At 32.5% G+C, this 24,338-nt stretch overlaps 3 protein-coding genes across 6 annotated transcripts; all 3 read right to left on the bottom strand.

Moving 5' to 3' along the window:
• Positions 1–229: 229 nt before the first annotated feature.
• On the bottom strand, positions 230–3,411 carry LOC110725564 (actin-related protein 2/3 complex subunit 3). Of its 2 annotated transcripts, none has more exons than XM_021905020.1 (5): positions 3,300–3,407; positions 3,113–3,162; positions 2,426–2,534; positions 2,049–2,318; positions 230–1,215 (listed from the first exon to the last, which is right to left on the bottom strand). In XM_021905020.1, the coding sequence occupies exons 2-5, from the start codon at positions 3,113–3,115 to the stop codon at positions 1,073–1,075; spliced, it is 525 nt and encodes a 174-aa protein (XP_021760712.1). In that variant the 5' UTR covers positions 3,116–3,162; positions 3,300–3,407; the 3' UTR covers positions 230–1,072. The 2 variants fall into 2 exon arrangements, with proteins under 2 accessions (XP_021760712.1, XP_021760711.1); XM_021905019.1 differs by having other exon boundaries at positions 289–1,215; positions 3,113–3,196; positions 3,300–3,411.
• Positions 3,412–4,193: 782 nt separating this feature from the next.
• Positions 4,194–10,747, bottom strand: LOC110725563 (ATP-dependent Clp protease ATP-binding subunit ClpA homolog, chloroplastic-like). Of its 2 annotated transcripts, none has more exons than XM_021905018.1 (9): positions 10,230–10,747; positions 9,229–9,838; positions 8,890–9,005; positions 8,672–8,785; positions 8,325–8,510; positions 7,242–7,675; positions 6,493–6,568; positions 6,327–6,416; positions 4,194–5,499 (listed from the first exon to the last, which is right to left on the bottom strand). In XM_021905018.1, the coding sequence occupies exons 2-9, from the start codon at positions 9,827–9,829 to the stop codon at positions 4,312–4,314; spliced, it is 2,805 nt and encodes a 934-aa protein (XP_021760710.1). In that variant the 5' UTR covers positions 9,830–9,838; positions 10,230–10,747; the 3' UTR covers positions 4,194–4,311. The 2 variants fall into 2 exon arrangements, with proteins under 2 accessions (XP_021760710.1, XP_021760709.1); XM_021905017.1 differs by having other exon boundaries at positions 9,229–9,856; positions 10,230–10,746.
• Positions 10,748–16,381: 5,634 nt separating this feature from the next.
• Positions 16,382–21,756, bottom strand: LOC110725562 (monogalactosyldiacylglycerol synthase 2, chloroplastic-like). Of its 2 annotated transcripts, none has more exons than XM_021905016.1 (8): positions 21,687–21,756; positions 18,861–19,033; positions 18,201–18,362; positions 17,964–18,105; positions 17,602–17,826; positions 17,450–17,512; positions 17,277–17,351; positions 16,382–17,034 (listed from the first exon to the last, which is right to left on the bottom strand). In XM_021905016.1, exons 2-8 carry the CDS (start codon positions 18,980–18,982, stop codon positions 16,774–16,776), a joined length of 1,050 nt encoding a protein of 349 aa, XP_021760708.1. In that variant the 5' UTR covers positions 18,983–19,033; positions 21,687–21,756; the 3' UTR covers positions 16,382–16,773. The 2 variants fall into 2 exon arrangements, with proteins under 2 accessions (XP_021760708.1, XP_021760706.1); XM_021905014.1 differs by lacking the exon at positions 21,687–21,756 and adding an exon at positions 19,803–20,503.
• Between the last annotated feature and the right edge of the window lie 2,582 nt (positions 21,757–24,338).

Genomic DNA, 24,338 nt, shown 5'->3' with positions numbered 1-24,338 from the left:
CTTCCACTTCAAAAAGAGAATTCAAAGAAAATAAAAGGAAACTATGTGCCTTCTTTTTACATGGAAAAGAGTGATTGTCTTTCATGTTAACTCTCTTCAAAGGGAAAATGAAGTTTTACAAAGAAGAATCCATTATTCATGCATTGAGAATTGTGCCATTGTGTTGAGTACAACTTCGCCCATTTTCAATTGGTAAAAAGCACACCCGATTATATGTAGATTTGCATGTAACGGGTAAAACCACAACTTATTATGAAGCATCGCGCTTTATTAATAAATGTGATTTATTATGTGATTTAATAGTTGTTTATTTTACAATTTTATGTGCTTTTACTTTTATAATGATGTTTATGCTCTTTATGTTACTATTCGTTTTTGACTACTTGCTAAACATTTATAATTAATTTTGACATAAAAAAATAAAGTACTCCATGAAAAAAAAAAAAAAAAAGAAAAAAAGTGTAACGATATAGAATTTTCATAATAGTTTGTGCTGTTATAATTTTGTTATGTAATTTTATTCGGTAGAGGGGTAGACTCATTTTTGCTCGTTTTACCCTATGTGCATAAAAAATAAAAAAATAAAAAATAAAAAAGGCTCGCAGACTTCGCATCATGCTGGACAACACAATCTTTAAATAGTATCCTGAAATGTTGAAATTTTTAAATACTATAGTAAACTGTAAACCACAATACAGCATGTTTAACATATAACACCATGACCAGAATAAGTGATGACATTAATTTCTTCAAATTCAGTTTTTTTTTTTTTTTTTTTTTTTTTGTAACATTTACAATAAGATATTATATGTTTAACAGGTTTCTGTGCTATGGTTAGTAGATTCCTACAAGACACTATTCAGCTAATCATCAATTTGATTGCCTACTTGAAAGAAGTCCAAGGAGTTGCAGGAGATAATGGAAGAGGGAGCTCTATGGGCACGTGAGGCAGACACATACAATGAGTTTCTTGTACGTCCTTTTCATCACACCAGGACATATTTCGCATCTTGTTGCAACTGGATGCTGCTCTCATTCCTCTTTCTTTCTGACACTTCGAGCAAGCAGCTGATCAAAGTGCGATGATGTTCACGAATTTCCTCTTAGCAAACGCCAACCACCATTTGTTTGGTGTTCCATTAGGACGATAAGCAACACCCAGTAGTCTCCCACTTGTCTCTTCTCTTATCTGCTTCAGGTAATTTCTGAATAACACTGTTGAGGGGAAAAAAAAAAGGTTGAGTTGCTCTGTTGCTCATTGTCATGAAATGGAGGGCAACGGGACATCAGCTCAACACGATATTTCAAGGATGATATCTGAGGAGTAGAGCAGCAGTAATACACTATGTAACCCAGACTCATATTATCACGGCCTCAAACACCCCATGTCATTGTCAGATCCTCGACACTCTAATATGGGTGAGGATACATGACAAGTCGGGGTGAGGATACATGACAAGTCATTTCTGACCAAAATAAAAGGAATTAATTTTAGCACGAACGTAGGATATTAACATTTTTTTATACCATATACCATACCAATACGCAATTCCGGGTAAGTCAACTGATACATTACAAGTTGACATTGTTTTATTGACAATCTCCAGAGCTATTAGAACATAAAATGCCTATGTCATGACATCTGATAACAAAATGATGAAGCAAACCAGAGGTAAAGCTATATAAAATTTCATGTACAATTAATCAAGTCATTCTCAGGATGAAGATAACATGAGCACTGAATTCTGAAATTGGACCTCAACAAATGCCTTTTGGATTATTGAAGCTGACAAAAAGGGCTCTGAATCCTAAAATTCTACACAAGTGCATTTTGGGCTGTCAAAAATGAAGTTTATATGGCACTAAACCTGGAACTTATCCTTCAAACATGCATTTTCAAAGGGCAAATTATATTATCCTAAATCCAATTTGTAAAAACATGCTGCAATCGTGCAGGAAACAAATGGTTCACATAAGCAGATTACACAACGAAAGATGCAAGTTAACATGTATTGTATAATAACCATAGAAGGGTAAAGAAAATTTACGTGCTTCCTGCTGCGATTTAGGAGGTGTAAATAAACCAGGGAAAGGAAACCCAGACTCTCCAGGGACTGGAACATCCTCAAGACCCAAGTTTATGATTGCCTTGGTACCTTCAGCCAATGTTCTACATCCCTCGAGCCTCTTCAATGCAACGTTGATATAGTAAGTTAAGTAGATAAGCAGCTTATCAGCAGAGCTCTTTATGTCAAAATTCCTAAAGAAGACATTAGCGCGGAAAAAGGTAATTGCTTCATCAACAATATCAGTGCTTTCTGCACAATTTTGCACAACACACTGATCAATAACAGGAGAAAATAGTTTGTAGAATTCATTTACGGAGTGCATTAAATGGGTTCAAATGAATGTTGATTAGCCTAACCTTGATCAGAAATTGGTGCAGGACCCTTGATATGGCTTTTTAAAGCAAGTAGCGGACAACCACAAGCTTTTGTTACGCCTTCCTCATCAACAAAACTAGAGTGGTAAACCTATGATCATAGCCACAACTTATTAGTTCTGCTAGCATCAAAAGCTTGGAAACAAATCAATTCGAAGTCCAAACTACAATGAATTTGCCTATTAATCCCTTGATTGTATTCTAAAGATTAGAAAAACCCAACTCCAAAACTACATTCCACAAACTCAACTACATAATGTACATGTCTAGGTGATCGAATCACGAATTTTCCAAAGATTTTGCAGTTCACCAACACGAAAGTTTTAAAGCGTGTCGAGAATCCAACACGAATACTTAAGGTGAAACAGACAAAGCACATAACATTGCATTATAATTTTAAGATTTCGACATAAAAATCATATCAAATGCGTGAATTTCATCATCAGAACAGAAAATTTCAGTTGGAAAATTCTTGTATTATGTAGCTAAAGAAAGCACATTTACATAAAACTCCCAGATCAAAAGCAATCCCAGAAGTCAAAATTGTATAAATGCTTCAATTTCATTCAAATAACATCATAAATTGTATAAACAAGAAAATTCCCATCTTTAACTAAATCCAATGTCATACAAATTTAATTAAAGAAAAGGGTGTCATTTTTTTCTCACCATAACGAGCTTCAGACCTCAATGTTGCAGAAATTTAGCCTTGCAAAGATCTGGGCACAACAGATTTTAATCACAAATTTGATTCTACAAACATCAAATTAAAGACATTTCAGATAATGGGAAACATGAAATGTTAACATTTTTATAAAATTAACAAGAAATTTAAGGAAAGATGAGAACAATTTACCCAAATTAGAACTTGGAATTATATTGGGGTTTTTGAGTTCTTCCTTTTTTCCCACTGATGAGAGCTGATTTCATCGATTTCAGCAATTGTTAGGTGGTTAGTTTTGTTTTAGTGCTAGTTATACGACGTCGTTTAGGAGGACCACAATTTCCACAACCAACCATATTATTTTCATTTTATAACTATGGTTAGGTGATTCGTTTAATTAATATGCTTGAAAATGAAATAGTAATACATATGAAGATTTGAACACGTACAAATCGAACATATAAAGGCTTGAACATGTTTATTTGTTCAAAACGAAACTATTACATTCAATATTAAATACAGTGGCGGAGCTATGAAGGGGCCTGGGTGACACCGGCCCCGCCATTATTTTATTTTTTAAAATTTTATTAAGTAAAAGATGTAAATTTATAGGTTAGTTACAATTTTAATGCAACAAATAACATTAAATTAGCTTTGTCATAGTGGTAGTGCATTGAATGGAATTTAACTTAAAAGTCTTGGGGTTCAAGTCTTTATACAAATATTTTATTTTTATTTTTTATTTAGTGCCCCTCCACCTTAAATATTCTACATCCGCCACTAATATTAATACTTCGTAATAAGGTCACTAAGTTCATTAGAAGTGTTAACTTTTTAAACTAATACCAATGTCACATACATAAGCTTTGCCTCAATATAAGATGACATGAATATATGAGTTGGTTGATGAGCTCGATTACTATAAAATTCATTCGAAAAAGAGAAAAAGAAACTTGACCAAACGAGCCAAGCCCTAGCTCAAACATATGAAGTACTAATTATTATATAAACAAAATTTAAAGCTCAAACTGAAGTTTGAAATAATGGTGAAGAGAAAGAGATAACTGCCTAGTAAAAACTATTATATGGATGAGACAATTCTAAAAGAATAACTAGATGAGAGAAATTCAAGGGAAGATGAAATACAATCAATATGCCTAAATCAAAGTAGAAAGATGTCAAATTTCACCTATACTTCTAAACTTCACATAGGAAGTAACTCAGGAATCAAGTCAGTACTGCTGCTACTACTGCTACTGCTGTTACTATTGAGCACAACGACATGTCCACTCGAATCAATATCCAGAATAACTGAATCACCTTCTTGGATTTCACTTGCAAGCATCTTCTCAGCCATGCTATCCTCCAAGAGACTCATGATAGCTCTTCTCAGCGGCCTTGCTCCATAACTTGGATTATAGCCATCCTCCACCACTCTATCTTTGAATCTCTCGGTCACTTGAATATTGATGCCTTTAACTTGAAGCCGTTTGGAAACTTCTTTCAGCATGATTTCTGAAATCTCCTTGACTTCCAACTTTGTAAGCTGCCTGAACACAATCATATCGTCTAACCTATTCAAGAACTCCGGCTTAAAGTACTGCTTAAGCTCCTCGACCACTAAAGTCTTTATCCTGTTATAACTGCTATCGTGTTCGTCGTATGTCAGATCAAATCCCATACTGCGGCCACCTTTCTCAATTACACTGCTTCCAACATTTGAGGTCATAATCATGAGAGTGTTCTTAAAGTTCACCGTCTTCCCTTTACTATCAGTTAATCGCCCATCCTCTAAGATTTGCAACATCATGTTAAACACATCAGGATGAGCCTTTTCAATTTCATCAAAGAGCACTAATGTATAAGGGCGACGCCTCACAGCCTCAGTAAGCTGCCCACCCTCGGAGTAACCCACATAACCTGGGGGTGAACCGATCAACTTAGAAACTGTGTGTCTCTCCATGAACTCACTCATATCAAGGCGGACCATGGCTTCTTCAGAACCGAAGTAGTAAGCAGCTAAAGCTTTTGCAAGTTCTGACTTTCCTACACCAGTTGGACCGGAAAAGATGAAGCTGGCAATTGGACGATCAGGATCCTTTAGGCCAACGCGAGAGCGACGAATTGCACGGCTGATGGCTTTGACAGCTTCGTCTTGACCTATTACACGACCATGGAGATTGTCTTCCATTTTGAGAAGACGGCTTGATTCGTCCGCTGAAACTTTCTGAACTGGTATACCTGTCCAAGAGAAAACAATATCCCTAATCTCTGCGTCTGTCACAACTGCTCCAACGTAGTCCATATTTGCCTCTTTCTGCTCCTTGTCTTGGCTTATGAGTGCAGATATTTGTACCTTCAGTTCTAGTTCTTGGTCACGTAATTCACCAGCCTGCATATGGCAGTTTGTAAAACTGTTTAGCAAGAACACCACATATCACTGGCAAAGCATGAAAAGTCAGGCATTTTGCAGCACTATGTACTGAGAGAGTGGAAGTGGCTACAACTCAAAGCCTCAAAGAAATAGACCTACCCACAGAAGAAGGAAGCTTGATACAGTTCATAGTCAACCATAGCAGACAGACAAATAAATCTGAAAACTCACCTGACCCGAACCAAACCCAACATAAACTGACTTGAATTTTTAATAGGCCACTAAATGTCAGATCGAGAATGAAATTCACCTAAAAATTGAGATCGACAAACCCGACCTAAAAATAGCAGAATTTTGTTCTTAACCAATTAACCAGAACGCTATCTTCTAAAGAAGTGACTATGTTTAGAATAGAAGGATTAGTAGGTAATTAGGAGAGTAATTCAGATAGTAGATGCATTTATAGCTTTATAAGCCTCCTTGGTCATTCCGAAATTCCAACTTTCCAAGAAATAATATACTGAGGTTTCTGTATCCATCTTTTTAGATCCATAAAATATGCAAATTCTTGTATATCAGGGTCAAGGACACCATTAAAATGGTTTAAAGACAAGGTCATATAAGCAGTGGAACTTGTACATGAGTTCATGAAAACAAAATTATGAAAGGACAGTAGCAAATTATTGAATTCAAAATTTCAAATCATAAGTTCATAACTTTCTGGCGACCAGTATAAAAGAGCACACAGATTTACTAAACTTAGTGATCATGAAAGTGTGACACAGGTGCTACAATTTACAAGAATGAGTAAAAAGGAGTATATCTCTGTAAACAAAACTTTTTACCTTCTCAAAATCTTGGTTGCGGACAGCAGTATCTTTCTCATTTACAATCTGAGTGACCTGCTTCTCAAGTTCTCTTACTCCTTCAGGAAACTGGAAGATGGGAGACAAAATTAAGGCCCCAACATACAAGTTTCAAGCCCAAAACTTTGGAAGCATAATATCATACCTCAGCATGGCGCAACCGCACACGAGCACCAGCTTCATCAATAAGATCGATAGCTTTATCAGGAAGAAACCTATCACTGTGGAATATACAGAGACATTAGAACAAGTTACAAATGACTACTGTATTAGAAAGGAAAAGAGCAGAAATATAAGAAGAAATGTATCTTATAAAAGTTTTTTGTCAAACATGAAACTTTATTTGTCTTCCTTTTCCCCCTGAGAGTTGGGAGGGCTATGAAAGAAAGAAGTAACAAAGTTCCATACACTGTGGACTGTAGGAAAGGAAAACCAAAATCAGCATGGTTTCACTGATCTTTATGAGTGAGCCTAAGTAAAAAGTGGATCATATTTCTCAAGACGAGTCTTAAAGTATATAGGTTGTTTCATACCAACTAGCTACTATGGGTAAACAAAGAAGATTCCAGAGATGGGGCAGATTGCCAACCTATGAAAGAAAGAAATGTTTAATCTGAAGCAAAATGGAAAGAAAGTGAATTATTATTACACAGCTATGAGTAGTTTATGATTAGTACTATTAGGATGACAATATGACATCATAAGCAACCTACCCTTCCACCCCATAGATAAAAAGCATATGTAACCTGATTACTTGACAAAGTGGTACAGTAACTACGCATCAACTGGCTTACACTTGTTTTCAGAACATTGATCGGCTACAAGACAATCTGTAAGAGATGGATGATAGGCAATCTGTAAGGAGCTGAGCAAAAATAAGGAACGAATACATGCCTGATGTACCGGGATGACAGTTCTGCTGCTGCAATTAATGCTTCGTCTGTATAGGAGAGCTTGTGGTGAATCTCATATCGCTCACGGAGCCCTCTGAGAATCTGTATTGCTTCATCTACTGTGGGCTCAGGCACTTCAACAGGCTGAAATCTTCTCTCTAATGCTGGGTCCTTCTCAATGTGTTGCCTGTATTCATCAAGCGTTGTGGCCCCAATGCACTGTAATTCACCCCTTGCAAGAGCTGGTTTTAACATGTTAGCAGCATCTATTGCTCCTTCCGCTGCCCCAGCCCCAACCAAAGTATGCACTTCATCGATAAAAAGAATTAGGTTATCTGATTCTTTGACTTCTTCCATTATCTTTTGCAATCTGCCCTCAAACTCTCCACGATATTTAGTTCCAGAAACAAGACGACTCAAATCAAGAGTAATAACCTGAAAGCAAAAAAATGAGTTATAACCTGAAAGCAAAAGATGAATTATAACCTGAAAGCAAAAGATGAGTCTTAAACGTCTATAACTGGGATGATCACTTGTAGATTCAATTCAAAGAGTGGACCCTGTAAGAAACAATTTTCATTTTCATAGTAGTATACTAGTATGTTGCAAAGCAATATCAGCCCATGCTATGATAGAATTGGATAAATTCATGAACAGGTTGTTGAGTTGAATAATACAAGAAAATAAATTATTGCACACTGAATAGCTCCTTAATCCATGTGATTTTGCTGCAATATAAAGTGGCTTGCTCACCATAATTCTATGAGCATATTAAACAAACAAGCATGGAGTATTCACTACATATCTCCTGGAATCCTAGTTCTTTTTTCATAGGCATCCCCTCTAAAAGGGTAGACAGGAGCAGGTATGCCCCCATCTTCTCTATTAGCTAATACGGTTGAAAAGCAAGAATAAATATAATTGCACTATCTTTTCAATGTATAAGCTATCCACAAACACTATTAATGCGTACAACTATTAAGAGTGACTTACTATGGTAAAAGATTTGGTAGATATAAATATACATGGAAAAATTAAAATTGGAACATCACTTTAAATGTGCTCCACAATATGCATTACATACCTGCTTTCCCTCGAGTGTTTCTGGGACATCACCAAGAGAAATTTTCAGAGCCAGACCTTCTGCGATAGCTGTTTTACCAACACCTGGTTCTCCAACGAGGCACGGGTTATTTTTTGTACGACGACTCAATATTTGGATGACACGATCTATTTGTTTTTGCCTTCCAACTACAGGATCTAATTTTCCCTTTACAAATAGAAGAGATTCAGTTAGAAAAACAATGTACATACTACATAAAGACATAGTAGTATATTAATTCAGTTTCTGATAGTCATCAATAAGAGTTCCAGCACATATTTCCAGCCACCAAAGAATAAAAGAGAAAGGTCTACAAGGGTTGTGCATACCTCTTCCGCCACCTTTGTTAAATTTGTGCCATATTCTTCTAATGTGAGCATACCAGCACCTGATTTTCCACCTGCCTGGACAGGCTCCTTTTCCTCACCCATCATGCTTATAATCTATTTACAACATGGAAAATGTCATTCGCATGAACAGATAGCTCATGAAAACTCTACACACACAAATTAATCATCATAGATATAAAAAAATTACAATTACTAACCTGTTTGCGGATTTCTTTTGCATCAACACTTAGATTATCAAGGACACGGGCAGCTATACCCTCACCTTCACTAAGCAATCCCAACAGCAAGTGTTCCGCACCAATATAATGTTGACCTTCAGCATACAAAAAAAAAAAGGCACACAAATGAATCTCGGCCTTAGAGGCACACTAATGAACCTCCCCAAGCTTAGAGGCAGAACTTTAACTTCGGATGTATACCAAATACTTGAGAGACTGCTATACAATTAGTGCATGCAAAATGCAATATCAGATAACATCCCATTTTCTCCTAGGAACTATAGCTTCAATACACAACTATCAATAGCAAAGTCTTACCAAATTTTCGTGCCTCTTCCAATGATAACTCCAAGACATGCTTAGCACGAGGACTAAACGGAATTTCAATGGGAACAAATGCACCACCTCTTCCAACGAGCTTCTCAACTTCCAAACGCGCAATTTTCAAGGTAATACCCGCGGATTTCAGAACCTTAGCAGCAATGCTGGACCCTTCACCAACAAGCCCCAACAAGATTTGCTCAGTGCCAACAACATTATGACTTAATCGCCTCGTTTCCTCTTGAGCAACCAGTACAACTTTAATCGCCTTGTCAGTAAATCGATCAAACACCGCAGTAATAACACCCCTCCTTGGTTTCTCTCTACGAACCAACACAGCATCTTTCATCTTAGACTCAAACCCTACTGTCCTAGAGCTTCCCATAAACCCAAAGTCTAAAGTCCTAGAGCTTCCCAAAAACGGGGTACTCACTCGTAGCTTGGGTAAAGCTTGAGTTCTTAATCTAGGGTATTGAATAGATGCTGTCATTCTAACAGATGAATTCATCATCCTGTTACTCAGAAATTTCTCATTTCTTCTTTGATGGTTTAATGAAACAGGTATCTTAAGCAAGTGAGGTGCAGAAATAGTAGCCATTCTTTTAATCTGAATTCAACAAGAATTCTGCATTCAGTACAATTAAACCAACCAATATAAGCACAATCATCAAATAAATTCAACAGTTTAACACTAGAACCAATAAAATGATTAAAGAAAAACTCACTCGTTCATTCATCATTTCATTCAATTATACTGCATACAATCCAACCCAATACTAAAAATGGCATCATAATCATAATAATCTTAAATAGAGTATAACTCTAAAACCCATCAAGATTATCATCGAAAAAAATTAAAACAATTAAGTTAACACTAATTACTATTGAATACTCATTAACCCATTAATCTAAACCCCATAAAACCCAGAAAATTTGCTAATAAACCCAGTAATTACAACAACAAAAACCCAGAAAATTAACGAAAGATGGAAGATTACTGTTTAATAAAGATGGGAATTGCCGGCAGAAGAGATGCTAAACGCAGGAACAAAGACTCTGAAAGTAGAGAGGTGAAAGAGAAAATTGGTAATAAACCCAGTATTATTTTTTATTTTTTTGTGAAAGATTTAAGGTTGAAGTAAGGATTTAAGGGCCCATTAATGAGCTTTTTGGCCAAGTTTCTACCTGAAGCCCGCAAATTCGACTAGGATTGGTATAGAACAAACAACAAGATTTTGAGGTGGGGTTGCATATTTTTGGGCTTTTTTTTTTTTTTTTCCTGTCTCTTTTTATTTTTAATTGGAGAATTATTTTTTTTAGTATGGAAAAATCCAATCTTGTGATTGTTTCCACGTTTGGAGTGAAATCTTGGTGCATCCAGTGTTCTTTAAAAAAAGGCGGAATGAACATTTAGCTATTTAGTAAAGAACATATATTTGTTTTGTAAAGAACATATAACTATTTTATAAAGAATATCCAGTTTTATATGTTTTTTTGTAAATCTAAAGAACATTTGTAATATTAGTAAAGAACATGATAATATTAAAGACCATTATTCATATAGTAAATGTACATTTGGTATAAATGATCATGTATGTATATGAAAATGTACATTTTACTGTATTATAATGTACATTGTATTATATTCTAATGAACATATATGTTATAATGTTGGTTACTTGTTTCATGTACATTGTATTATTTGCATCATATAAGTATATGAAAAAAGAACATTTTACTTTATTTTAATGTACATTGTATTATTTGGATCTAAAACTTTTTCTAAATTTGTCTATTTGCTTGCTTTCTTCTTCAAAAATATATTAATCGGTTGATCTTCTTCAAGAATTTCATTTTATTTCTCATTGCAACAACAAAATTATATCAAAATCGCAATTAATTTTCAATCAAATCAAATATTACAATTTTCAATCAAATTTATAAAAAACAAACACTCAAACTCAAAATAAACAAGTATGAATGTCAAATAAACAAGTATAAATGTCGAATTTGGTCTTACCTTACGTTTTTATTTGTCATCTTGAACAATTTTGGGCTCAAAATTTCGAATTTCTTGAAATTTTGTTTGAGGTTTGAGGAATCTAAATGGATTTCAAGTTTTGTTTGGAGAGAGAAAGTGAACTTTTGGTAAAAAAAATTGAAATGATTTGTAATTAGTGTATGGTAAAAAAAATTAATTATAGTACTATTTATCTATTTCATTATACAAAATTTCTTTTAAAAAAAATATATATACAAAATTGTTGCATAAAAAACTGATGTACATTACAAATGAACACTATGTTCTTTTATGTATATGTCCATGTACATTATAAATGACTACTATATTCTTTTATATGACCATGTTCATTAGTATATATCTGAATGTTCATTCCGCCTTTTTATATTTTGGAGCGGATGCACCATGTGAATCGTGCATCCGCCTCCACGAACCAACTATTACGTTTGGAGTACTATGTTTGTTTAATTTGTAGGCGATTTTTTATAATACTTCCGTTTTATATTATTTGTAACGATTAGACATTTTTCATCTCTATTTTGTGTTAAATCGTTGCAAATAGTATAAAACGGAGGTAGTATTACGTTCATTTGTACAAGAATGTTTTGCTCGGTTTTTATTTTGCATACATATTTGAAATCATTAATATATTTACTTTAATTCGCATTTTATGTGATTATGTTAGTTGAAACTATGTGAAAGCTCATAAAGTTTCGCTCAAAAATCAATAGGGTATGTAAAGAGTATAAAGAAATTGTCCTTTCCTAGTCCTCTATGATATTTTTGTACTTGTTATTTGGTGTAGTATTTGAAACAATTTTTTATTTTATTTTTTTGTTAAATTGCATAATATTTGCAACTCGTACTTAGGACCTGTTCACATTTACTGAAATGAGCTGAACTGTACTGATTAAAGCTGAACTGAAGTGAAACTGAACTAATTGGAGCTGAAATGAATATTTTATGAGAGAGAGAAATTAAGAACTGAACTGATTAGAGCTGAACTGAACTGATTGGAGCTGAATTGAATTGAACTGAAATGAACTGATTGGAGCTGAACTGAACTGAATTGAACTGAATTTAAGTAAATGTGAACAGGCCCTTAAGCAATAGTTGATCTCTATCACTCTCCCTATCACATTTTGGATCACCGATTTTAATATTTCTCTCTCTCTTTTTTGGATCACATTTTTTTTCTTTGTGCATTCTCTCTTTTAATCTTTCTACATGTTGCACCTAGGCCTGTTCACAGATCAGATATCCCATCCGAAATGTGATTTCGGATCGGATATCCGAAGACTCGGATATCAAAAATTGATATCCAAATCCGATTTGAAAAATTCGGATATCCGATATTCGGATATCCAAAATTTTCGAATCGGATGCTTTGGATATCCATTATCCAATAGTAAGTAAAATTGTTATGATTACTTTCTAAATTTCACTAATTTTACCGTTTTTTTATCGCTAAGTTGTACAAAATATTTTAACAAAAATAGTAGTCCTTTTGCAATTAATATTATCATCAAATATATTAAGAATATTACAATAAGTTAATAATACAGGGTTAGTTTTATATGAACAATTTAAAAATTATATTATTTTAGGCTTTATATTTCGGATATCGGATATCCGAAATTCTGAAAATTAATATCCAAATCCGCATCCGATATCCGCTTTTTCGGATCGGATATCCAAAAATTCGGATCGGTTGCAGATCGGATTTTCGGATTCTCGGATAGTTTTGTACAGGCCTAGTTGCACCTATAAAATAGCTATAATGATATCTTATGATAATATTACTCGTAAATGATAAGTGGCTACTGAACCATAAAATAAATTTTATTATGTGTGAAAAGTTACTCATAAATTTGTTTATTCAATTAGGGCTATTTTCATTGTTTGTTCATGTGTTAAAGTTTGAAAATTTAGGGTTTCATCGTTTCCGAACGTATCTAGAAAGCCATATGAGTTTTTTCACCCAAACAACTACACATCCGTGGATCTCAAGCCGAATTAGTGCTAATTCACATATTGTATTGCTTCGGATGAAGTTTTTTATTAAGGCGATCATTGATCGAATCTGCGATGTAACTAGTTTTAATGTGATTTGTACTTGTGTTGGAATTTTAGATTTTCTATGAATTGTTTGTAAGTGCCGTTTGGAAAAAAAAGCTCATCAGATTCACATAATGATAAAAACATACTTATCTATATCTATACTCTATAGTCTATACTTTATTTATTTTTTAGTATTTAAAAACACAGACCATCATCCCTATAATGCCACATGTAAATTTCATTTTTCCTCAATGCCACATGTAGGGATGGAAATGGATCAAGTTCGGATCTGGTGGAGCTCCACCCGCATCCGTCACTCGCATCCATCTGTTTCACCGATCCATCCGTCACCCGCATAATACATCACCCGAAATCCATCCATCCATCATCCGTGGGTGAAAAGGATGGGCCGGGTGGTAAACAGGTGGGTGAATAAAAATTAATTTTTGATAAAAAAAAAATTGAGAAAACTATTTTGACCCTTTAATATTAAAATAATTATTGTAAAATAATTGTGATATGTCAAATATTAACATAAAAATAAAATATAATCGTATCATACAACTTCTAATATGCAAATATTATATATGTATAAGATATTTATATTTATTTTTTAAAAAATAAGAATATTTATTATACTAAATGGATGGATGGGTGACGGATGAGATTAACCACCACCCGAATCCGACCCGATCCATCACCCGATTCACCCGTCACCCGCCTCTCATCCATATAAACCGGGTTTTTCACCAGTTTAATAAAGCGGATGGACCGGGTGGTCGGATCATCCGTTGGGTATTTCCATCCTTAGCCACATGTCACTTCATTTAGTCTATCTTTTTTAATCCCCTTTCTCATATTAAAAAAATAATAAAAAAGTAATAAAATTTAATTCAATACATGAATGAATGTTGTTTTGTTCACTTTCCCCCAATTTAATTTCTTATAATTACATTTAATTTTCACCTCTTCTTCTCCTCTATAAATTATTCATTTTCCAATATACATAAATTAAAAAATAATTATTTATATTGTATAAGTATACTTATAAATAAATCGTGCATTGCACGTACCAGAACGCTAGTTATTATCTATATAGCAAGAACTAAAATCTAAGTAAAGGATAAAATTAGAACTTGAAGTAAAAATCAGCTATTTTTATAGATATTTTTAAAAAGTAGTATAATCTCATCTCAAAATTTAAAAGTTCAAAAACTTATTAAACCTTATTTAAAACTTATTTTAGCTGTATTTTGTACTTGAGTAACCTTTATCAGAACTTATTTTTCCTAAACTTAACTTATCTGAGCTTATATCTGAATTCATCTGATGAACTAATTAAATCTTGAATAAGTGAAAATTAAGTGACGATCAAAATAGACCCTTATCAATGTCTTTATTTTAACTACTACCTCCGTTACATATTATTTGCAACGATTAGACATTTTTCCTCTCTACTTTATGTCAAATTGTTACAAATAATATGTAACGGAGATAGTATTATTTTTCAAATAAGCAAAAGAATATTTGCAAACGCATAGTTTAGTCTCCATCATTTTCGATCTCTATTCATTTTTAAGATGTGCCGTTCAATTTGTTGTACATAGTTTATACAAACCTTTAACTTATGAGCTAAGTAATCATCACCAATAATCATAATATATTACTCATCATTAATATTGAGTATTTTTGATAAATAGTTTTGCTAAACTAGCCATTTCAGTGATTAAAATATCCCGATTTGTAATTTCAAAAAAAGGGTTAGTCCAAAAATTCCAAGTCGGCACTAGATTGTTTCATGCTAAACAAGTCATACAATTTGCTACATGGAGCCCACAAATTGAAGGCAATTGATTTTCTCCCTTTACATTCTGTCTATTTTCATGCACAAATGTTCAAGAAGACACCACAAACATTGATTTATCATCTATCACTATCCTTATTTGAGTAGTGCTTATTATTACTTTCTTTTTATTGCATTGATTTTTGCCAAAAGTAAGCCCTTCTACGCAACATTTGTTTTTTATGTTATGGTAGTTTTGCTCTACTTATTATTAGAAGTGTTACAATTAAAATGCTAGATGATCGTATGTAGGCACATTAACTTTTAAGTGATAACAAACAAGACTTGATTTGTCATAAAATTTGAATTTAATTAATAGCTAGCTTAGCGTTATGGAAATGTATAGACATCTTATAACAAATTTAATCATCTTTTACGGAGACACGGAGTACTATTTGTGCAAAGGTAGTGGTTAGACCTAATAAAATTAACTTGCATGTGAATCCCACTCGTGCATATCTTCTAACCCAATTCATATTACATTTGAAATTATGTGGTATTCGAGTCAAAAATTAATATAATTAATATTATTGGTTATTTTAATGCTATTATTAGGTAAACAATATTTTTTTAATTTCTGACAATTAAGAATTTTTTTATTTTTTTCTGTTTGTATGACCGGACTCAAGTCAGTCCGGTCTACACAATACTTTAGCTTTTTTATTTTATAGGATTAGACACAAATAAACCTGAACTTACATCTATAACTCGAGTGGCCAATCTAAATTGTTCATCAATCAAATATGACTGAACCGATGTGTTGATCAAATGACTAGTTTACTGTACCGTTTTGCTTAAAGAACGTGAGAGCCAAAACTCTTTCTAAGACAACTTCGACTACTTTTGCTTAATTAGACAAAACATCATGCATTAAAACTTATTCTATTTTCAGATGAACACCCTTTCATAATATAAGGTAATGAGAGTAACTTCTAATTGTAACTTTCAAGACAATCTTGCTTTAGCAAAATATATTTCATGTCATTATCAATCATACATATGTCAAGAGCACTAATGTATTATGTTGCCTTAGATTAGAAGCAATGTCTATAATAAACATTCAAGGAAAGCAACTTTGATATCTTATTAACTTCGATTACAAAAATTAAAAACATAATATTTCCGTCCCATTTTATTTTTCCCGAAACATTATTTTGGCACATATTCATGGGGGAAAAAAAAAATTGTAGAAATGAACAATGACGTTAATATAGCCCAAGCTTCAATTCAATACAATACTCTCTTAATTACTTTTACAAAATCCAAAATATATAACTAAAAAAATCAACATAAAATTTGATGAAAAATAAATAAGTGCCCATTTCACAATCCATTTTTACTAAAACAACCTATAATCTTCAACCATTTAGGACATTAAGACTTTTATCCTTAATTGGAATCAGATTTTCTCTAACTAATCTTAATGAAATTCAATCTTTTTTTTGTTTCTTTCTTATTTCATTTTTTTTTTTTTTTTTTACAGATTGATCGAATTAGAGGGCCAAAAGAATACAAAAAAACTAGCTGTACAAGGGACTTCTTCCTACCAAAAAACAAATAATTGAACCATTTAAATCTAATAGATGATAATAATGATGATTAACACACTGAAATGAAATTAAATTAGACTTGTAAATGAGGAAGTCAGCATGTAAGGCAAGTTAGCTAACGGCCCTCGTTGGTCTGCTAGTTCATGTAGATCCCTAACAATCTCAAACACGGCCTCTGGTTTCGCCAACTTCAGGGCATTTTCGGACATCTTCTTCAGCTCATCGCGCTTGGTACTGAACCATTCTGCAACTATTCTTGCTGTTTCCTTAGGACTACGCGTGAATACACCTGCACCAGTCTCTACTACATATGGTACGTTGCCTTTCTCCTGAAGTTAACATAAAAAAAAGGGGCTAGATATTAGCATTGAGCTATGAAAATCATGCATGAGTAAGATTTTTAAATTTTTTTTGGATGATTGGTGCATGTATTTGAACTTTGTATGGAATTTTGAGGTTTTAAGCCTATTGTATAAGGGTTTTCCTCGTTTAGGTTTGGGGGTCGTGTCAGTTTATGACAGGTCTACATGAACGAACAATCATTGAGATGTAAGCCAATGTATAAACTCACTTGTCCAGGGATGTAATCATTAAGAATGATTGGAAGACCCCTGATCATTGCCTCTGCTATCGTCCCTGGTCCTGCCTGTTAAAATCCGAAACCATTCAACTTGAGTCCGATTTTAGGCTTAAGAGCACAAGCAGGGGAAAATTGTTAAGAGTAATAGATGTTTTAAGGTTTACCTTTGTTATAATGCAATCACAAGCTCCCATCCACTTCTCCATCTGTTTCTCAAACCCTCTAACCTATAAATCAAAATGCATTGTTATTCGACGAAACAAGTTATATTGTTAAGGTTAAGGTAGGTTATATTGTTAAGGTTAAGGCAAGTTACCTTGACCGGGATTTTCCATTCCAACGATTCAAGAGTAGAAGCTAAGGATCTATTACGGCCACATATAATGATCAATTGACCAATGGGTTTCCCAAGCTGTTTATCAAACAAGGACTCTCCAAGAGCCTTGGCAGTCTTTTGTACAGGTCCCATCCCTTCACCGCCTCCCATTAGTAAAACCGCAGGCAAATTTGGGTCCATCTCAAGCTCTACTCTCAAGTCATCCTGCAAGCAGAAGTGTTACTGTGTTAGTAACTGTTAAGCCTAGATCTTCATATAAACAAACACGCTTAACACGAGCAGAATTTCTTTAGCACGAGCACAATGCTGCAGCTCAGTGATATCACCATATATATGCTCACCTTTGAGAGAATTGCACGAGCAAAAGAAGGCCTAACAGGCAAGCCAAAAACACGGATTTGAGAGTCATCAAGGCCGTCTAATGAAGCCCTCTTTGCAACCTCCTCTGAGGGACAATAGCATCTATTGACACCAGGATGAAACCTGAGAAATTAAATTGGTTCTGAATGTTAAAAACAATCTAAAGCAAAGACAAGTAAGTTCTGATTTTCGAGTGATCAATGCTGATTGCCACTCACCAAGTTCGATGACAAGAGTTGAGATCAGTGATAACAGTTACAAAGATCACTTTCTTCTGAAGTCCTTGCCATTTCAAAACCCACAAGGGAATATGTTGCATAAGAGGATGAACACTAATGATTATATCCGGCTTGTATTCCATTAAACCAGCCTCCACTTCCCTTCATCCACACAAAAACTTTCTATCATTAGCCATTTATATACCGTGTATTAGTAATAACTCAAGCAAGTCTAGTCTATTCACAACATTAGATATCCACATAACATAGGGAAGAATGCCCCTTAAACAAGCAAATCGTAGCTAGTGATGGTTCACCCCTAATAGTTGACTAATTGTAAGCCAATAAATAAGGCTCTTTCTAAAAGAAGTATATGATTACCAACATGTAGTATTAGTCATTTCTTATAAGCATTATGAACTAGTAACAACCATGATTAAAATCATCAATCATTTCAATGATAGGCCACATGTATGTCATAAATCATTTGGAAAAATCGATCATGATCACAATAATAAAGCTTCTATACTTTAGACCTAATCTCTTTTAATAAGGAGCTAAAAAAGCAGTATACACTACAAATTCGAAAGACATAATTGATAGATTCTTCAAAGGATTGACAAGAAATCGAACACATCATATAAGCAAAGACAAACATACTTAGCATAGAAGGCGGCGATTGCAGCAAGGTACATGGAGTGAATCCATTTAGGTGAAGTACTGTGAAATGCAAGGTTCCAAAGTTGAACATGCTTCACCATGAACTTGTACTGTCTTTCCATGTCATTCAATGGCCATCCAGTATATTCTTTCCATACATCCTTTATAATTATCTGGAATTACAGTGTGACAACCATGTTATACAGATTCTATTTTTGAATATAAAGATTTAGACAGCAAGATTAAAAATAAAGTAGGGTTGTATTTTAATTATTTTGTATTTTTTCTTTATTTAGGGTATTGGACAACTTCATAGAAATTTCTTTCTTACAACATTTATGAAAATAACAAATAAAGGAAGGTTCAGATTTTATCAAGTAATTTCATTCTGAAAGTACAACCAAAAAGTACCAACAAATTTAAAAAGTAAAAAGGCCAAAATATTTGTAGGAAATAATCAAAAGTCAGGTAATTTACAACACCTGTTATAAAATTCACTTCCTTTTTTATTTTTATTTTTACATTAGATGCATAAATCCTAGGATAAATATCAGAATTGTAAATTTGTAACTCTTAAAATAGCAAAATTTACCACTATCAATTATGAATTTAACAAATTTGAAGCTTACAAATACCATCTGACTTCGCAAGTAAAATTCAAGTAAGAGAATCAACCAAATGGCAGCTCAAAAATCCCAGAACCCTTCCACAACATTCAAGGGAACACAGAAAAACCCAGAAATTTTAAAACAAACCCAGAAAAACACCAGAAAATGTCAGAGAAACTCATAAAACCCAGCTGAAAAATCAACCAAATGACAGCACAAAAATCCCAAAAAAATCAAGAAAAAAATCCCAGGAAAACTTAAGAGGAACAAAGAAAAAACAGAAAATTTATAAAAACCCCATTAAAAATGAAAATCAAAATCCAGAAAAACTCACATTATATTCATCGCCAAACTCCAATTTAAAAGTATCTCTAATAGCTTCAGCAGAAGCCCTGTGGCCCCCACCAGTATCACTCATCAAGATCAACACATTCTTTGTGCGATAAGCTCCAATTTGAACCATCTCCATTGTTGAACCATCTTCATCTTCTTCCATTTCATCAATATCCATTGAAGAAGATGAAGAAATCACAGAAGAAGAAGGGTAAAAAGATGAAGAACACCTTTTTTTACTGTAATAACCTCCGACTTTTGAAAATACAGAGCTCAATGAAGATGATCTTTTTGGTGAAATTACAGACATCACCATGTCAGAAATTAAGTATACCCAAACAAAGAACAATAATTTCTCACAACTTAACTTGATCCAACGGTCGAATTTATTCCGACCGCCGGAAAATGGGAGTAAAAAAGATGAAATCTTGGAAACTTTTTTATCAAAATTTTGAATTTTGAGCAACACCCATTCACCCAACGTTTAAATTTCTATAAATTTTGTGGGTTTTTGAAGGGTAGTAAAAAAGATTTGTTCTTGGTCCAAATTTGTTTTTTTTTGGGCGATTGAATGGTAGAAGAGGGTGAGTTATTTTTAAGGGTGAGTTTGATGCTTGGAATTATTCCAAGAATTTTTATTTTTATAAAGTTGGAATGTTCTGATAAGTAGATTCGGATCTTCCTATTGGCCCATAAACAAACAATAGCCAAGTGTATTTTTATAACCAAAAAAAAGGAAAAAAAAAAAAAATCATTTTCTATTTATTACTCATAATTTTTTTTTTTTGGGTCCTTGAAAATATTTTATGGGGCCAGAACCTTAACTGTGTAAAATTTTGGTGCGAATAATATGAAGTTTATTCTTTGGTAAGTTTACAAATTGTTTAAGAGATACCAATAGTCCAATAGTATCGCCAACTTTGCCAAGTGGAAATCTTCTTGTTAATTTGTCACTCAATTATTGATCTTGGGTGCTTTAGAAGGAAATTATTGTGTATGCCCCTCAATTCTTGTGCTAAATATCCGTTTGTCCATTAGGTTTTGGGTGAAATATAAGCTGATTTTTGTTGTTCGCTTGTTATTATGTTCTCGAGTGATTTTAAAGGTAATTTTTATTGTTTGCTTGTTTTTATGTTCTCGAGTAAAAGAATAAATATGTATATGTGAACTTGTGGACTTGTGGTACTTTTGTATTATCTATACAAGGTTAGAGGCGCACGCAATGCGTGCAAAAAATATAAGATGTTTTAAATAGTTTAAATATTATTTAGAAAAATTCATGTGTAATGAGAAAACATATTGTATAACTCAACATGTTAAAAAAACACTACTCCGTATATACTTATATCCTTCCAAATCTTTTTGATGTTTCTAATTAATATTTATTCCATTCAAAGATAAATTAATACACCGAAACTTTTAAGATTTTCTCCTTATTAGTTATCAAACTTAAAATTTTCTCCCAAAATAAAAACTGTGCGCATTAATAAAGAGCGAATACTTATAAAATATTACTAAATAATCAATTGTAATCACTTGATCAATAAATTATATTTACTACTTCATACCAAAATTACCAACCAAAAAACAATCAAATTTTGCCGAAACTTTGGCAACCACTGTAATAGGTCATAACCTTTTACTTCCTCTAACCAAAACAAATGACAAATTAAATTACAAAAAATCAACTATACGGAAAAAAAAAAATATATATATATATATAAAAACTAACAAAGTATTCAACAAATTATCCAAGTACGTACAAAAATTCTTAATATTAAGCCACCTACAAATTTTCTATGTAAATAACAAAGTATTGCGGATCAATATAAAATTTATCCGAGTTTACTAAAAGAAATAATGAAGAACAACTGAAGATACTTACAAAAATTATCCATGTAAAATTAGTGAGTGGAAGATTTAGATTACAATGATGAAATCCTGAAAAAGTGATGCAACTTAAATCAGTATATTTAATTATATAATTGATTACTTCTATTCAAACAATATATATAAATATTTTTTGTCAAAAAAATATACTTCGTATATAAATAATTACTTAGCGTATGAAATATTAGATTTAAGTTTATAACCCATGAAAAAAAGGAAAGATTAGTACGACGTACTATATAAAATGAAAAGTGAACTGAAATCAGTATATCTATTCTGTAAAAAAAAAAAAAAAAAAAAAAAAAAAAAAAAAAAAAAAAAAAAAAAAAAAAACAGTATAATTATATAATATAATTATTGTATAAACCATTAGATTATAGTCATTATACCCATGAAAAAAGGAAAGGAAAAAGGAAATATCTATAAAAGTAAAAGACGAAATAAAAAGAAAAACTAACCTGAGAAAAAGTGATGCAAACGTATTAGTATATATATAGTATATAAATGTATGCAATTGAATAGTATGCAAAACAACAAAAGAGAAGTTTTTAAGTGGTTAGTAAACCGAATAAATAGGCTGATAACCGCCTAAGAGAAGTTATTTTTGTTGAATATACCGCCTAAAGGAAGTTATGTTTTTTTTTTTTTTTTTTTTTTTTTTTTTTGTTATAAGATGTAATTATGCAAAAAGAAAAGGGCATTTTGAGAAAAGTCAAATTTATCAACCAAAATGGCCTTTCTCTTTATATAGCACTATAGATAAATTATATTCATCTCTAAAATTGCCCCTTATTAAATATGTCAATGAAAGAATGACCCATAAAGTGATTGGTCCAATAGAAAAATATAAATGTGAGTAGGAAGATCAAAATTTGAAAGAATTATTTATATTTATAATATCTTATAAGAGTCTTAATTTTATTGAATTTGAAATTGAAGCATTGGTTTCCCTTAAATGGTGGAGTAAATAGAAATAAACTAGCATTTTGGCCTGTTCAATGCAAAGGTTATAATTTAGGTTATTTTTATATAAATGTATGCTTTTCAATAGTTGAAACTACGAAGTTATTGTTATATGACTTTTGAGGTGAATGCTGTGAAAACTTTTTTTTTATAAAAAAAAAAAAGGTGAGAGTGGAATTGTGGAAGAATTTGAAGGAATAATTAATTTAATTAAGTATGTATACATGAATATTGTAGAATATGAAATGACATATTAGTTTAAGCTATATTTAAGTTTAAGAGATAAAAAGAATGTTTTTATTATACTTCATATGTTTATGTAATAATTAATTTAACTTTATTCTATCATGGTAGAAATTAAACACTTTATTTTCTTACTTAAATGCGCAAGTTACGGAATGCATAAAGATTAAAGACTTTAACATTATGTAATATTTTTAAATTTTTTTTTTTAATATTGAAAAGGTAGGGAAGTAACAAGTGACATATGAGTGAGTTGTTAGGACATGTGGCATACAAATAGGTTGTGAGGAGATGTGGCATATGAATGATTGTGGGTTGAGTTTTTAAATACTAAGTTAGGGCCTGTTCTCTTACGTTGAAATTCAGTTCAGTTCAGCTTAGCTCAGTTCAGTTCAGTTCAGCTCAGCTCAGATCCTAATTTCCTTCTCTTATAAAATATTCGTTTCATTTCAGTTCAGTTCAATTCTGTTCAGCTCAGTTCAGTTCAGTTCAGTTCAACTGAGTTCAGTCAATGAGAACAGGACCTTAGATTAGATTAGATATAGATTAGTTTGGAAAAGGCTAAATCCTATATATATATATATATATATATATATATATATATATATATATATATATATATATATATATATATATATATATATATATATATATGTGTGTGTGCATACCTTAGAGATGAATATAAGTAATCTAAGGGTCTGTTCTCATTAATTGAACTCAACTGAACTGAACTGAGCTGAACTGAATTGAGCTGAACTGAACTGAACTGAACTGAGCTGAGCTGAACTAAACTGAACTGAACTGAAATGAATATTTTATAAGAGAAGGAAATTAGGAGCTGAACTGAACTGAGCTGAGTTGAATTGAACTGAATTTCAACGTAAGAGAACAGACCCTAAAAATTGAATGATTGAGAAAAACTAAACATTAATTAAACCGTTTACGCATATCTTTGTCATAAATTTCCAAAGTACATATCATTTTAGAAAATGCATTTGACTATTTGATGTTTATGTGCTGCTTATTGCATTACTCAATCGTTGTTTTAATGATCTTTGAGGGTAAAGATATATCCAAAATGCAATTTCATAAGTATCTAATGACTGTTCAAATCCAAAATGTCTACACATAAAAATTGTCATTATCAGAATATTAAAAAAACTTAAATTAGTGATGTCAAAGCTCAACTATAAAGTTATTCACCCTTAACTCATCAAGAACTCCTGAAATTATTCTAAAATCTATCATTTTTTTATTTTTTTTTGTGACAACACAAAGCTATCATTTTCAATTTATTGTACTTGTCAAAATGTTGAGAACGATAACCGGGTAATGGCAACATTTTAAGTTGTTAATTACGGAGTACATTCTAGCGTTCTCTAATTATATTTATTAGCCCGTCCTTAATTAAATTGGAAGCTTTCTAATTAATTTTTTAAAT

The sequence above is a fragment of the Chenopodium quinoa genome, unplaced genomic scaffold (assembly GCF_001683475.1).
Source record: "Chenopodium quinoa cultivar QQ74 unplaced genomic scaffold, ASM168347v1, whole genome shotgun sequence".
In the NCBI taxonomy this organism is placed as follows: domain Eukaryota; kingdom Viridiplantae; phylum Streptophyta; class Magnoliopsida; order Caryophyllales; family Amaranthaceae; genus Chenopodium; species Chenopodium quinoa.
This window is presented reverse-complemented; position numbering and strand designations above follow the sequence as displayed.